At 37.3% G+C, this 12,688-nt stretch overlaps 5 protein-coding genes across 5 annotated transcripts; 3 read left to right on the top strand and 2 right to left on the bottom strand.

Moving 5' to 3' along the window:
* Window positions 1–212: 212 nt before the first annotated feature.
* Window positions 213–1,524, bottom strand: BATDEDRAFT_15687 (uncharacterized protein). The gene is made up of 5 exons (XM_006675077.1): window positions 1,412–1,524; window positions 875–1,141; window positions 637–764; window positions 424–564; window positions 213–323 (listed from the first exon to the last, which is right to left on the bottom strand). Exons 1-5 carry the CDS (start codon window positions 1,500–1,502, stop codon window positions 279–281), a joined length of 672 nt encoding a protein of 223 aa, XP_006675140.1. The 5' UTR covers window positions 1,503–1,524; the 3' UTR covers window positions 213–278.
* Window positions 1,525–2,005: 481 nt separating this feature from the next.
* Window positions 2,006–5,394, bottom strand: BATDEDRAFT_22304 (uncharacterized protein; the record flags this gene model as incomplete). The annotated part of the gene is made up of 15 exons (XM_006675463.1): window positions 2,006–2,347; window positions 2,420–2,545; window positions 2,613–2,765; window positions 2,859–2,966; window positions 3,059–3,253; window positions 3,353–3,550; window positions 3,617–3,694; window positions 3,778–3,954; window positions 4,070–4,255; window positions 4,355–4,413; window positions 4,497–4,572; window positions 4,677–4,836; window positions 4,899–5,006; window positions 5,090–5,345; window positions 5,376–5,394. The coding sequence occupies 15 exons, from the start codon at window positions 5,392–5,394 to the stop codon at window positions 2,006–2,008; spliced, it is 2,241 nt and encodes a 746-aa protein (XP_006675526.1).
* Window positions 5,395–5,763: 369 nt separating this feature from the next.
* On the top strand, window positions 5,764–8,101 carry BATDEDRAFT_22303 (uncharacterized protein; the record flags this gene model as incomplete). The annotated part of the gene is made up of 7 exons (XM_006675462.1): window positions 5,764–5,787; window positions 6,032–6,234; window positions 6,318–6,462; window positions 6,578–6,745; window positions 6,820–6,948; window positions 7,028–7,468; window positions 7,565–8,101. The coding sequence occupies 7 exons, from the start codon at window positions 5,764–5,766 to the stop codon at window positions 8,099–8,101; spliced, it is 1,647 nt and encodes a 548-aa protein (XP_006675525.1).
* A 284-nt stretch (window positions 8,102–8,385) lies between these two features.
* Window positions 8,386–9,342, top strand: BATDEDRAFT_22302 (uncharacterized protein; the record flags this gene model as incomplete). The annotated part of the gene is made up of 1 exon (XM_006675461.1): window positions 8,386–9,342. One exon carries the CDS (start codon window positions 8,386–8,388, stop codon window positions 9,340–9,342), a length of 957 nt encoding a protein of 318 aa, XP_006675524.1.
* A 277-nt stretch (window positions 9,343–9,619) lies between these two features.
* Window positions 9,620–12,551, top strand: BATDEDRAFT_22301 (uncharacterized protein; the record flags this gene model as incomplete). Its single annotated transcript, XM_006675460.1, has 11 exons — window positions 9,620–9,802; window positions 10,155–10,316; window positions 10,386–10,504; window positions 10,590–10,846; window positions 10,961–11,065; window positions 11,139–11,287; window positions 11,385–11,510; window positions 11,605–11,658; window positions 11,735–11,911; window positions 11,998–12,144; window positions 12,246–12,551. The coding sequence occupies 11 exons, from the start codon at window positions 9,620–9,622 to the stop codon at window positions 12,549–12,551; spliced, it is 1,785 nt and encodes a 594-aa protein (XP_006675523.1).
* Window positions 12,552–12,688: the final 137 nt, after the last annotated feature.

Below are 12,688 nucleotides of genomic sequence, written 5' to 3'. Positions count from 1 at the left end.
CAATCCATAATATAGACTGGATACATTTGCGTGCCAACTTGACTGAATGATTGGCAGATACAAATATCCATATTTAAAACAAAACTATTAATCAGACACTATACTTGAAAAAAGTTGAAATGCATCAATACTTTTAGAAATCCCAACACAATGCTGATTATAAGTCTCTCAATCCAAGATCATTATTAAACACCCCAAAATTACTAAAGAGTGCCCCAAAACATTAAGAGACTTTATATGAATGTCAAACAAAAAACCATCAGTGCTCAGCATTGCAACTATCTGTACAAGTGATCTGACTTGAGATTTCGAGCAATTTCAACCTAAAATCAAACAATCGGCATCATAAAATCAAACTCTTGTTCATATTACAGTATAAAACATATTGTGAATTTAATAGTAGAGCCCAATCAGATTGCATACCTCCCACTTATCACCGTTCGAGAGAAGCTTTTCCTTATTGTAAAGAAGTTCTTCATGAGTTTCCGTAGAGTATTCAAAATTGGGGCCCTCAACAATAGCATCAACAGGGCAAGCTTCCTGGCAAAATCCACAATAGATGCACTACAGTATGATTGCATAGATATATATTAGAATGTGATCGCTAAAGCAATAGAAATGAATAGACTGAAATACCTTGGTCATGTCAATGTCATAGCGAGTTGTGCGACGACTACCATCCTCACGAGGCTCTGCCTCTATAGTAATGGCTTGAGCGGGACAAATGGCTTCACACAACTTGCATGCAATGCATCGCTCTTCACCTACCAGAAGTAGTATATCCATAGAGTATTGAGATCAGCAAACAATCAAATTACACTCGCTTGAATTTCTGACAATCCAATAAAAGTGCATTGAAATGCATTGGTCATACCTGTAGGATATCGTCGCAATGCATGCTCTCCACGAAAACGGGGACTAAGAGGGCCTTTCTCAAAGGGATACATGATGGTATAAGGCGGCTTGAACATTTGCTCGAAAACCACAAACATAGTACGCAAGATCTCGGTTAGGAACATTTCTTGAGCTACTCTGTCAAGCACGGGCTGCTTGTACTGATCCTGCGGATTGATGCTAGCGGCATACTTCCGGCGTGCATTGACGATAGATTCAATACTCTGGGTAGCATACTGCCTAGAGGCTGCATGGGTTATTGGAGGGTGAGAAGCACAGACAAGAATATCCCATCAAAAAGGTCAATGCAGCGTTGAATTTAAAATGGTTTTGAATGCCATAATAAGTGCAGGTACATACAGTTAGTACAGTTCCTGTTCAAAAGCAAGTACTATAAAGAGAGAGTGTTCAGCAAGAAGTGCATGTGTTGCTGGACTCAAAGGGCAGCAACAATGCAACTCAAAGTGGATGCCACACGGACGCTTGATGGATTTAAATACACAAGTGGATAGATTACCGGTTGCACGGATGCCCATGGAAGCAGTATAAACAGCCGAGCTCATAGATCGAGCAGCCAAAGAGCGAGCAGATAACAGCATGGCTAGCATTCTTGTTCCACTCGAGTTCTTATTGCGAGTTGCAAGTCAAAGTTTTTGTTTTTGTTTGATTCGTCCATTGACCAAATCTCGAGTTGAATTATTCGGTCTGGCCCATTATTACAGTCGTATTCACGCAAAACATTAACAGTTGATTGAATGACACGAACATTCGCTAGACAGTATTTTCTTTTAAACTCAAGACGATCTTTCTTTGTGCTCGTTTTTGTATAGACTGAACGAGTGTTTAAAACAGCATTCACGTCTGATTTGTAAATCTTGAACTTGTTTAGTTTCAAACTCTCCAAACCAAGCATTACAATGTATGGTTATGTCAAAAGTGAATGATTTGATGGTATTCATCATATGATGGACGTTGTACTTATTGAAGCAATCAGTTTCTAGTATGAAAGCGCAATAAATATTTAACCATTGTTTATTTCCAAAGGCCATCACTGCAAGATAGTATTTCATTTTATGTAAATACGTTGCAGTACAATGCACGAGATCTTACATCATGATTTCCAATTAGAATAATCTCCATTGTTATTTTGGAATTCAGCAGTACTGCTAGCTGAATCTCTTCCTCCCATAAATTCAATAAAATCTGTCGAAATAAGCGATTGTATTGCCCACTTGCTCATATAGCAGCTGTACATGATTATATATGCTGCAATGTGTGCCAAACGATCAATTGTAACCTTGTCCTTTTTTCCATCCAGTTCTGCAAGCTTATATCGTACCCGTCGTTCACGATTTGATGCTGAAGGCAGGATCTGTGTCAAAGCTTCATCAAAGTCTTCGTATGCCAGATATCCTTTTTTCTGATAATCAAACTTTTGAAAACATCGAAAAAACTAAATCATTCATGTTAAAGTCAGCCGAGTTAAATCTTACAATGACTTGCGATAAATCTTGTATTTACTTACAAATTTAAAATTGGGTTCAATTCCGGTATGCAGCATGTGCACCAAATGATCGTCCATGGATTCTTTTGAAACCTTGTTTTTGCAGTACGCAATATACTCGAGTTCCATCTGATCATACATTTCCCTCTGACATACAAATATAGTTAGATTTAAATCTGTCAAAACCATGTCTCAAACTCTTGCATTCGCTTACTGGCTGATTGGGATAAATGATAAAAATGATTTGACGATACCGAACCATATCCATGGGCTCTGACTTGCTATAAATCAGCTTTTTTGCCATATAATGATATTTCCATATGACATCTTCGTGCCCACTAAGATGGGTTACAAATATTCCTACAATCTTGAAAAAGTACAAATAAACTATTAAAAACTATAGCTAAAACCACTCTCAGTGTGCAATAGTAGTGATGAATCTCCCATATCACAAAATTACCTGATTTGCGCTCTCGTGGATTTGCAGTCCATGAAAGATATCATGTATAGCCTTGATTGCCACCTCTTCAATTTGATAGCGATCAATAATCGTCTTGTAAAAGAAATTCTAAAAAATGGACAAAACATGTCAGTAACACAAAGCTTTTAATAATGTATTGATTTTAATCTGATTGATCAAAAGTTTAAAACTTGACCCACAATAAAGGTTGGTAGCTCAGTATCTTCAGAAAATTCGCCTTCGTCATATTTGATCTCTAGTTTCCAGCGCATGTCGTAAATTTCTTGGATAAAACTGAGCAACTTTTGCAAAGAGTACGTTCGATTGAGCGTTGGCTTGAACCCATTTCTGTTTCTGTAGTATTCTCCCCATATTCTGAGAAATGCTGCTGAGATCTGCAAAATATTGGTGATGTCAATTAATATACCGATGAGGATGGTTGAACCAACACAATGCATGGTCGAGTCGACAATAAATACACAGCTAAAAATTACATTGTTATCTTCGTCTTCTGTTTGAAAAGTCTTGTCATTGTTCTGGCCACCTAGTACATTTAATGTAGGTCCTGGAGAATCCTTTGAATTAAATGTCGTTCTCATTAGCAGTAGGGGATGAATAAACTTTAAATGTGTACATCCTTGAGGAAGTTTGATTGGCGCAGAGTGCAGTCCTTGATGTGGGCATACTACTGGCTTTGTAAATAAGAAAATCAGCACAATTATATTTGAATACGAGAATCCAAAAAGGACAAAACTTACTCTAGCACCACATTGAGAACAATATTTAAGCTTTCCGAAAGAATGAAAGCTGGCTCCGTTATCACTTGAAATTTGCAGCTATTAAATGTTATCAACAAGCAAAATAATCAGTATATAATACTATTTTTCTGATTTATGAATTTGCAAGTATGACACCATACAATTCCAGAGTACTTTCTTGAGGCTATATTTGCAACACTATCGATGGTGGCATTACTGGATTCTTCAGAAAGCTTGTTATTAACAAGTTCTAGTCCCTTGATATGTATATCGAGTAGCTTTAATTCACCAAGCAACTCTTGCATATGCGCTGCAAACTTTTTTAAAAGATCGTCAAGCTGCAATCAGTTGAGTATAAATCAAACTGCATTAATGTAATTGTCGAATACATTCATGGCCAGATCAATCAATCATTATTTGAATATGTTTTAGCATAGTCAAAGTCATGACTACCTCTTTTTGATAAACTTGCTGGTTTTGAAGATTGGTTTGGCTATTTCCTGTTACGCTTTGCATTATTTCGTATTTTTTTCGGATTTGTGCTAAACTAGCATCAAAGTCATCCAACTGAAAATCCAAAATCTCTGCAAACTGTCGCTGAAACTGTTTGGCCTGGTAGAGATCGTAAGAAGCCATTCCCTATAACAGCGTTTGTTAAATACAAGGCACGTTCAAAGTCATTTAGTATTGTGAATTCCTGCAATAAATTGTAGTTTATCAAGTAGCAGCAAAACTTACTTTTGAATTGAAAATCAGATCATGCTTATTAGAATCGATTTCGCTGTCCAGCTTTTTTTCTAAACAGACCCAAATGAATAAGATAAAGTCAAAACTACATATATATTTTTTCATGAAACGACATGTTGCTTATATAATTTACCATCAGATCCATCATTAGATGCCGCTTTGAACATAGTGAGTTTTTTAATGATACTGTTTGACTGGGTTAAATTGGTCTATATCAAATAAAATTATTTTAATAAACCAATGAGCTGCAACTCAAGGTGTGTTCAAATCATTGGACTACAAATATGTTGTCCAGCTATAATTAAAAACTGACCTGCAGTTTTTGAATATCACTTTTTAAAGCCTCTTCTTCGCGTAAAGATGCAATGCGTAATTCGTTTTTTTCTCGTTCATATTGCTGAACTTTTGTTTGGAGGTTTGCAATATCTCTTTCAAGTTGCTTTTCATGATGTTCACGTTCGTTAATCTCTTGTCTATTTAAACCAGTTAGTCTTGAAACATTGTTGTCTTGAAATACAAAAACATTTAAGCATACTTTAAAAATAGAGTTTTTTTATACAAAACCGTTAAATCGTAGTCGCGAAATTTAACCCTTTGTTGCAAATCTTCAAGCGCTTCTTGGGTTTTGTTACTTTCTATAGCTCTACATTTCCAATCGTATCACAGATACAAGAAGCGTTAATGCACACCTATTATGAATACATGGACTGATTTTTACACTCGTACCTCACGTCATCAATCTGATTCATTAAGCTGAAATATGGGATACTTTCAATAAATGGTTCTTGATTAGTTGATGTGAGCCCATTGGAAAATACAGATCGTGCAAGTTCTTCAGTGATAATTCCCAAAACTTGTGAAAACGTTCCAATTTTTGGAACAAGATCTTTAAGTACACGAAAACAACAATCTACTCGATTTCTGTTTGGAGTAACTGGGTTGGCATCAAAGATTTCCTTTAGTTGAATCTCGTATATTAAAGCTACAGGTATTATTCACGTGTATCAAGTACCAGTATGATATTTTTTCATTGCAAGTATCCAAAAATGTCATTTTAATTAATATATTTTTTGAAAAGTGGTCAAGATATTGTAGGTAGGCGAATAGTCTTGACAAGCTAAAATATCTGTGCTTAAAGTCAAGCCACTTGCCTTGAGAGCGAGGTGTGATGCGGTGTTTATGGTTTGGTTTATCAGAAAACTCATGTGTTTCTGGCAATATAACGTCAGAGTCTTTGACACGACTGGCCATTGTAAATCCTAGGCTAAAAGAACTGACTTGGAAGGTCGCAAACAGGATAATTTATGATTCAACCGTAATTCCAGCATTTCTCCTGAGGATGCTGAATGCATGTGTATTAATACTTTGCTTTTCACGGCAAGTATTCGCAGTGTGAAAGAATGTCATTTGGCAAAGATCTATGGGTGAGTTTTTTCAAAATAAAGCATATCGAAACTTTAAACAATGCTCTATTCTACTATTACTACAAGCTTCATCATCTATATCTCTAAAAAACTTTCTCCAGTAAATGGAGCATGCTAGTGCCTACCTGTTGTAAATATAGCCCTAGCAGTCTGTATATGCCAATATGTATATCTAACGCGTTCAGATAATGTACGCTCCAACTCCTTTTAACCCCCAAAGTAACCGTATTTAAATACAATATAGGATCAAGTTCCTGTAATTGAAAGCTATGCAGAGCATGGAGTTCAATTTATGGAGAAAATCAACGACTTTATGAAGCAAATACTGACAATTCAAGCAGATGCTGCGAGAAATATGCAAAAAGTGACTAAACAGCACAAAGAGGAGATTTCTCGTAAACTTAATGAGAAAGTCAATTCCAATTTCAACAAGGCTGTTCTTGGAAGGTAAATAAATCACACTATTGCCTTGCTCATATCTTGACGTTGCTGGTGGATATCTAATGATAAATATCAATTTAAACTTTCAGCACATTGTCCCAAACCTGGATGTTGATTTTGAACGAGACAGAAGCCATTGCCAATTACAAACTTGAAGTTTGCGACAAAATTGAGGCAGATGTACGCAAAAACATCAAGCATCGAGCTAAAGACAATGAGAAAATAAACAAGCAGGTAACTTTACAATTGTATCTATATGTAACTAGTAAATCAGCAAAGATACAGTATAATATGCATTGCATCTAATTATTTTTCATATCGTGTGAATGCTGTATTCTAAATATGATAGTATTTTGATGATATTCGCAAAGCCAGTGGAGAATTAAAGAAGACTGTTGATAATCTTGAAAAAGTACAACAGCGATACGAAAAAGCCATGAAAGACATGGATGCAGCAAAGGAAGCCTATGAGAAAGTTAGTGCTGATCACAATTCCACTAAAAAGATCATCGACCAGGTAATTTTTATTGTTTACTATGTTTTTTACACTGCATATTCTAATTCAAACTATATCGGTTAAAACCAATATAGCATAAGCTTGAAGCAGATAAAAAAGCCACTGCTGCCCAAGAAGCATCTATTGCTTACAAACAATGCATGATTCAGAGTAACGAGCTCAAAAACAAGCATTTTGACGAAATTCTTCCTAATCTGCTCGATGTAAGAACTATTTAGCTTGTATGCAATGTCAATTATTCAAAATGTTTACATTTTCTGTCTATTTTACTATGAATTGCAGTGTATTCAAGGGGCTGATATGGACAACAGAACAACATTTTGCCAAACCGCTCTTCGTAATTACGTTGATTTCAACATTTCTAATGGCCCAAAGGTTGAAAAATCTTATCAGTTAATGTCTGATACGGTCAATAATATCAATGGCAAAGCGGACATGGAACTATTTATTCGATCTTTTCAATCCAATGATCCATTGCCCAAAGACTTTTTCATGAGCGATACGCAGGAGACTGAGAATAGCAAAAGAACATTTCTCAGAGGATTAAGCAAAACCCGTGAGGATACCTATGAAGATCAAATTGAGGACCAAATCGTTGTTCTTCCTGCTAAACAAGGTCGTAAAAAAGCAGTAGATCGTGCCAAGATACATGAAAAAGAAGTTGCCGAGGTTGAAAAAAAGCGTCAGGGAATCGAAAGTCTAATTCATGCTCACAAAGAAAAGGTACTACTCAGTGATGACTTATGTATGATACTCTTGATTCCATTGAATTTAACTGCTCAAACAATTTATCATGTTTTAAACACGGTCATTTTATAGTCGGCTGCAGGGGATACAAAAGTCATGGATGACCTTGTGGAGCAAAAGTTGCTGTTGGAGCGACGAATTGACACACTCATGATGAAACGACACAAGTTACTGGTTTACGTAGCTACAGTCGATGGTGTTTCACCTCCCGATGCGCCTATCGCTGTTCAAAACCGTGTGACTACAGCCAGTCCATTAACCATTTCAAATTTTGGTACACCCAGCGTGATTGAAATGGTGAGTAAAATGTCTCCATCCCAAAATAGTTTTTCATCAATCAAACCAACTCAATCCCCAACCGGTAACGCTCCGTTGATGCCACTATCGTCGTCAATCTGCAACCCTGGAATGGAGAAGTTGGCTGGTGGACCTATTATTGATCGATGCAAAGTAGTGTTTGAGTTTGAGGCTGCTGCTGGATCTCAAGAAATGTCCGTGAAAGCAGGTCTAGTTTTAGATGTGATTGAAAAGCAAGATGATGGATGGTGGCGCTGTCGATATGATGGCAAGGAAGGATATGTTCCTGGAAACTACACGGAGCCAGTATAAACTCAGATCCCAGGGTACTAATTATGCTATGTAATCCCTCGTAGCCAATAAACCCATAAGCTTTTTAGTTGAACAAGACTGTGAAAAGATTGCACTTGTTCAAAGGATTAGAATATATAATGTTGGCCATCCAATATTTAACTGGGGAAATGAAACTACTTATTCGTGACACTACAATAGCCACTTGTGTATATCCCATAGAATGGCAAAGCTAAAACAAATACGCGACGATCCTTGGTTACAAGCTCTTATGGATCTGACATTTCAGATTGAACAACTTTGCCATGGCAGCATTCTCTCAGACTAAACTGGCAATAACAACAGCAGATGGCTTTTCTCTAGGAGCAACTTTATTTCAATCTCAACCTACAAATGCAACCCCGTCTTTAGCTAAACGCATAGTAGTTATTATCAATGCAGCAACAGGAGCACTCCAAAAGTTTTACTTTCCTTTTGCAGCCTTTTTGGTTCAGAATGGAGTCGATGCAGTACTATCGTATGATTATCGAGGCATTGGTGAATCTCTCCCTAAAGAGGGCACTCTTGTCGGATTCAAGGCAAACATTAGCGACTGGGCATTTTGGGACCAGCCAGCCATTATAAAGTATATGCACTCTCGTTTTGGGTCAACCAGCGATATCATTCTTATTGGTCACAGTGTTGGAGGGCATATTGCCACCATCAACCCACTCTCAAAACATATTGCCAGATCTCTATTTGTTACATGTGGATCTGCCTATTATGCTGCTCAGGGACTGTCTAATATTCCTTCACTGGCACTGGCACATTTTGTTCTCTTTCCCGGATTTGCATGGTGGTATAATTATCTACCCTGTCGTGAGTTGGGTTTACTCAAGATTGAAGATATTCCGAAAGGCGTCGCTCGACAGTGGTCGTACTGGTCTCGATCTCGCAGCTATTTAGCTCGACAACCAAAATATGCCAAAGCTACTTCTGAATGGAAGAATCCACTGTTACTGCTGTCTTTTTCCGACGACGCATTAATTAGCAAGCAAGCCATATCTGACTTTGCCTCGCTACTTAAGAGTGCTGATGTAGATTGGAGGCATTTGGATCCACGTATAGATCTTGGGATAGAATCTGTAGGCCATATGGGGTTCTTTTTTAGCACAAATCAGCAAATACTCTGGAAACCTGTGCTTTCTTATATACTTTATGGGGCATATCCAGTGTTTTCTCACTCAACACAGCTCCATACAATACTACCAGCTAAACTATAAAATCAAAGTAATATTTACCAAACTATAACAGATGTGCATAGGTTTAAATCTACGTACAGCAGTCGTACAGCGTTAAAAATGGAGCATTCTTGGTTTTGAAATGCGACTGCTGCAGTCTGCTTGATGCCATCAGGATGGCTTCAAACCATGGCAAATCTAGTTGTTGAAATATAAATATATATTATGCGTTCTCATCCCTTTCGTCTTTAATTTTGAACTCGACAACGCGACCAATTTTAGCAGTCCAACCCAACACTTGATTCAATACATATCCAACATGGAAATTGTATACGTCTACCAGCGAAAACGTAAAGAGTTTGGAAAACAACCTCTTTTTTCAGAGCGTTCAGCAGAGCTGGCTGTTAATATTCCTCCAGAACCAGCCTATATCAAAAACTATGTTGAACGAAACCCATGCCAAGCGGAAGTGCAATGTGCTCCTGAAAAGTCGGAGCATGAGGTAGAGTGTACTGAATCTGGAACCACCTCCATATAGAAAAACATGCCGTTTGATTCTGCATGTACATTCGTTTTTATAATGAATGTATCGTATTTGGTAGATTTATCTATGCCATCTACTATAGCTTGGACTAAAGTCCATATGCTTTATCTTGAACGAGGTTATATCTGATGGTATTAGACGCGCCGATACCTGCATAAACTATCATCCAATTTGAACAGACTATGAGCAATACCAGTCTTACACAATTGCATATGTCTATTTCCAGATTGATTTAAAGGAATCCATTACATTATAATTGTCAATGCACTAACAGAGCATAATGGGCGTTGTTTATCACCACCAACACTAGGTGAATACAGAAAGTTTTTCCTTTACCAATCGAGGTATTCTGCATACACAAGGTGGCTGGCCAAAAGATGTCGATCCAACTGATGTTGAGCACACTATCCGTTACCGTAAAAAGATAGAAAAGGATGAAGAATACATGCGTGCCATTAAATCTCTTGGAGATGTGAGTTTTATAGATTTGCTACCAAATCCAATCAATATACTGATTATTGTTTGCGTCTGTATTTTTTAGTCCATGGAGCACTGTATCAAGCAAAACAATGCAATTGATATCTATGAAGAATATTTTGTTGATGCAGTAGATAATATTTCAGCTGAACCGCCAGCTGCCAAATCAATCAATGTATACAGGTCTGTATATATTATCAATTTGAAAAATAGACTACATCTGTGCAAACACACCAAATTCATCATTGTCTACTCACACTTTATTTAGAGATCCTAATTCTATCAAAAGGCCAGCATCCTACTTGTCATGGTATCCCGACGATGGACATAAAATCGCGGTGGCATATTCTGTGCTAGATTTTCAAAAAATGCCTGCCAACATGTGTTTAGATTCGTATATTTGGGATGTTGAAAACCCAAACACTCCTGAACAGACCTTGTCACCAGCATCACCAATTGTAAGCATCAAATACAATCCTAAAGATCCACATATTCTTGTTGGTGGATTGTACAACGGACTCTTGTGTAAGATTCTTAATTTGCTTTATTATCAACGTGGATAGTATGCTGCAATTTACTTGATTATTTGTTTGATTAAATAGAGATTATTGTTTATGTTGTTTGATATACTATTTCTAGCATATTGGGATACACGTAAAGGATCATTTCCAGTAGATACATCACCCATTGAAAAAAGTCATCGCGATCCAGTATACAATGTTTCGTGGGTGCAGTCCAAGTCAGGTAAAATGCATGTTGAAACATGGTCAAGTATTCAAAGTTTCTGAATGGCTAATATGTTAGATATACCTGTTAGGCTGTGAATTTTTTTCAGTGTCAACTGATGGACAGGTTTTGTGGTGGGATATTCGAAAGCTGAGCGAACCAACTGAAACGATGATTATTGATCCCGAAAAAAATGGCAGTATTGTCGGAGGTACTGTTTTGGACTTTGAAACTACCATGGTAAGTGGCAGAGTTGGAAGCAGTATGCTGAGTAGCAAAAGCAGCTAATGTCTATTTGTTTTTGAAAACACTTGCTTTTACGCATGACATGTTGTAGCCAACCAAGTTTATGGTTGGATCAGAAAACGGCAGTATTTTCATGTGCAACAAAAAAGCCAAAAATCCATCCGAAAAGATTACACATATTTACCCAGGTCATCATGGTCCAATATGTGCACTTCAGGTAACGAGATACGGGTTCATATACAAAAAATATCGGCAGCCATTTATAACGCTGCACATTGTGACATAAACTAACATGATTCACTGATTCCTAGCGTAATCCATTTTTCCTCAAAAACTTTTTGACTATTGGCGATTGGAAAGCACAAGTAAGAATCTGTTTAAACTTTGGCTTTTATTTTTGATGCTCAATTTTAATCAAATTTTTTATTGCGCAACAATCAGATTTGGGCAGAAGATGTAAAATCGCCTATTATGTCTACCAAATACAGCATGCAGTACTTGACCGATGGGTGTTGGAGTCCAACACGTCCATCTGTATTCTTTACATCCAAGAGAGACGGCACACTTGATATATGGGATTATATTTTCAAGCAAAACGAACCAACTCTCACTGTTCAGGTATACTGTTATGCTCAATATTTATAAATTACTATCCATATGCTTGAAAACTCTAATCAACAGTTTGATATTTATTTAAACCCTAGGTGTGCAATTCCCCCATTCATTGCATCAAGGCACAAGAGCATGGTAGAATCCTTGCAGCTTCTGCTCAAGATGGGTCTACAACTATTTTTGAACTGTCTGATGGTCTTGCTAAATTGCAAAACAACGAAAAATCTATTTTTTCACAGGTAATACCAGCTATATGTTTATTAAACACAGTAGTGGTTGATTTAAGCAGTTTAGTGAACTCAGTCAATGCTTTATTTGATCAACAACCGATGCAATTTAGATGTTGGAACGCGAGGCCAAACGTGAAAAGACATTAGAGAGCTCTGCCAGAGAAAAAAGAATCAAGGCAGCTCAAAAACGTCCCAATTCTGGTGCATCAAAACCAACTGGATCAGCACTGGAGGATTTGATAAAATCATGTGAAGAAGACTTTTTCAATTATATTGATGATGGGTCGGGAGCGATTCGGGACGAGGCATTTGCGCGTATTCGAGACTTTGGTAAAAAAGGCAAAGACAACGACAACGACATGGCTACTGCACCAGCTGCTGATGGGTATACAGAAGCAGGGATTCCAGTAGTGTGATGAAATGAAAAAGATACAGAATGTTTTGAACTGATTTAGCCTGATGCGTTATATGTTGGAGCAATATAAAATAGAATCGGCTTCCATCTACAGGTCAGTTGCATATCTAAAATGATTCATGCATTTTCAGACTATCT

This window comes from Batrachochytrium dendrobatidis, assembly GCF_000203795.2.
Source record: "Batrachochytrium dendrobatidis JAM81 unplaced genomic scaffold BATDEscaffold_1, whole genome shotgun sequence".
Classification (NCBI taxonomy): Eukaryota; Fungi; Chytridiomycota; class Chytridiomycetes; order Rhizophydiales; genus Batrachochytrium; species Batrachochytrium dendrobatidis.
This window is presented reverse-complemented; position numbering and strand designations above follow the sequence as displayed.

Bases quoted from the DNA above. Each gene is read 5' to 3' on its own strand.
- BATDEDRAFT_15687 (XM_006675077.1), bottom strand. From the start codon at position 1,502: ATGCTAGCCATGCTGTTATCTGCTCGCTCTTTGGCTGCTCGATCTATG. The intron at 765-874 runs GTATGACCAATG...TACTTCTGGTAG, and splicing joins ATTGCGACGATATCCTACAG to GTGAAGAGCGATGCATTGCA. The intron at 565-636 runs GTATTTCAGTCT...ATCATACTGTAG, and splicing joins ATGACATTGACATGACCAAG to TGCATCTATTGTGGATTTTG.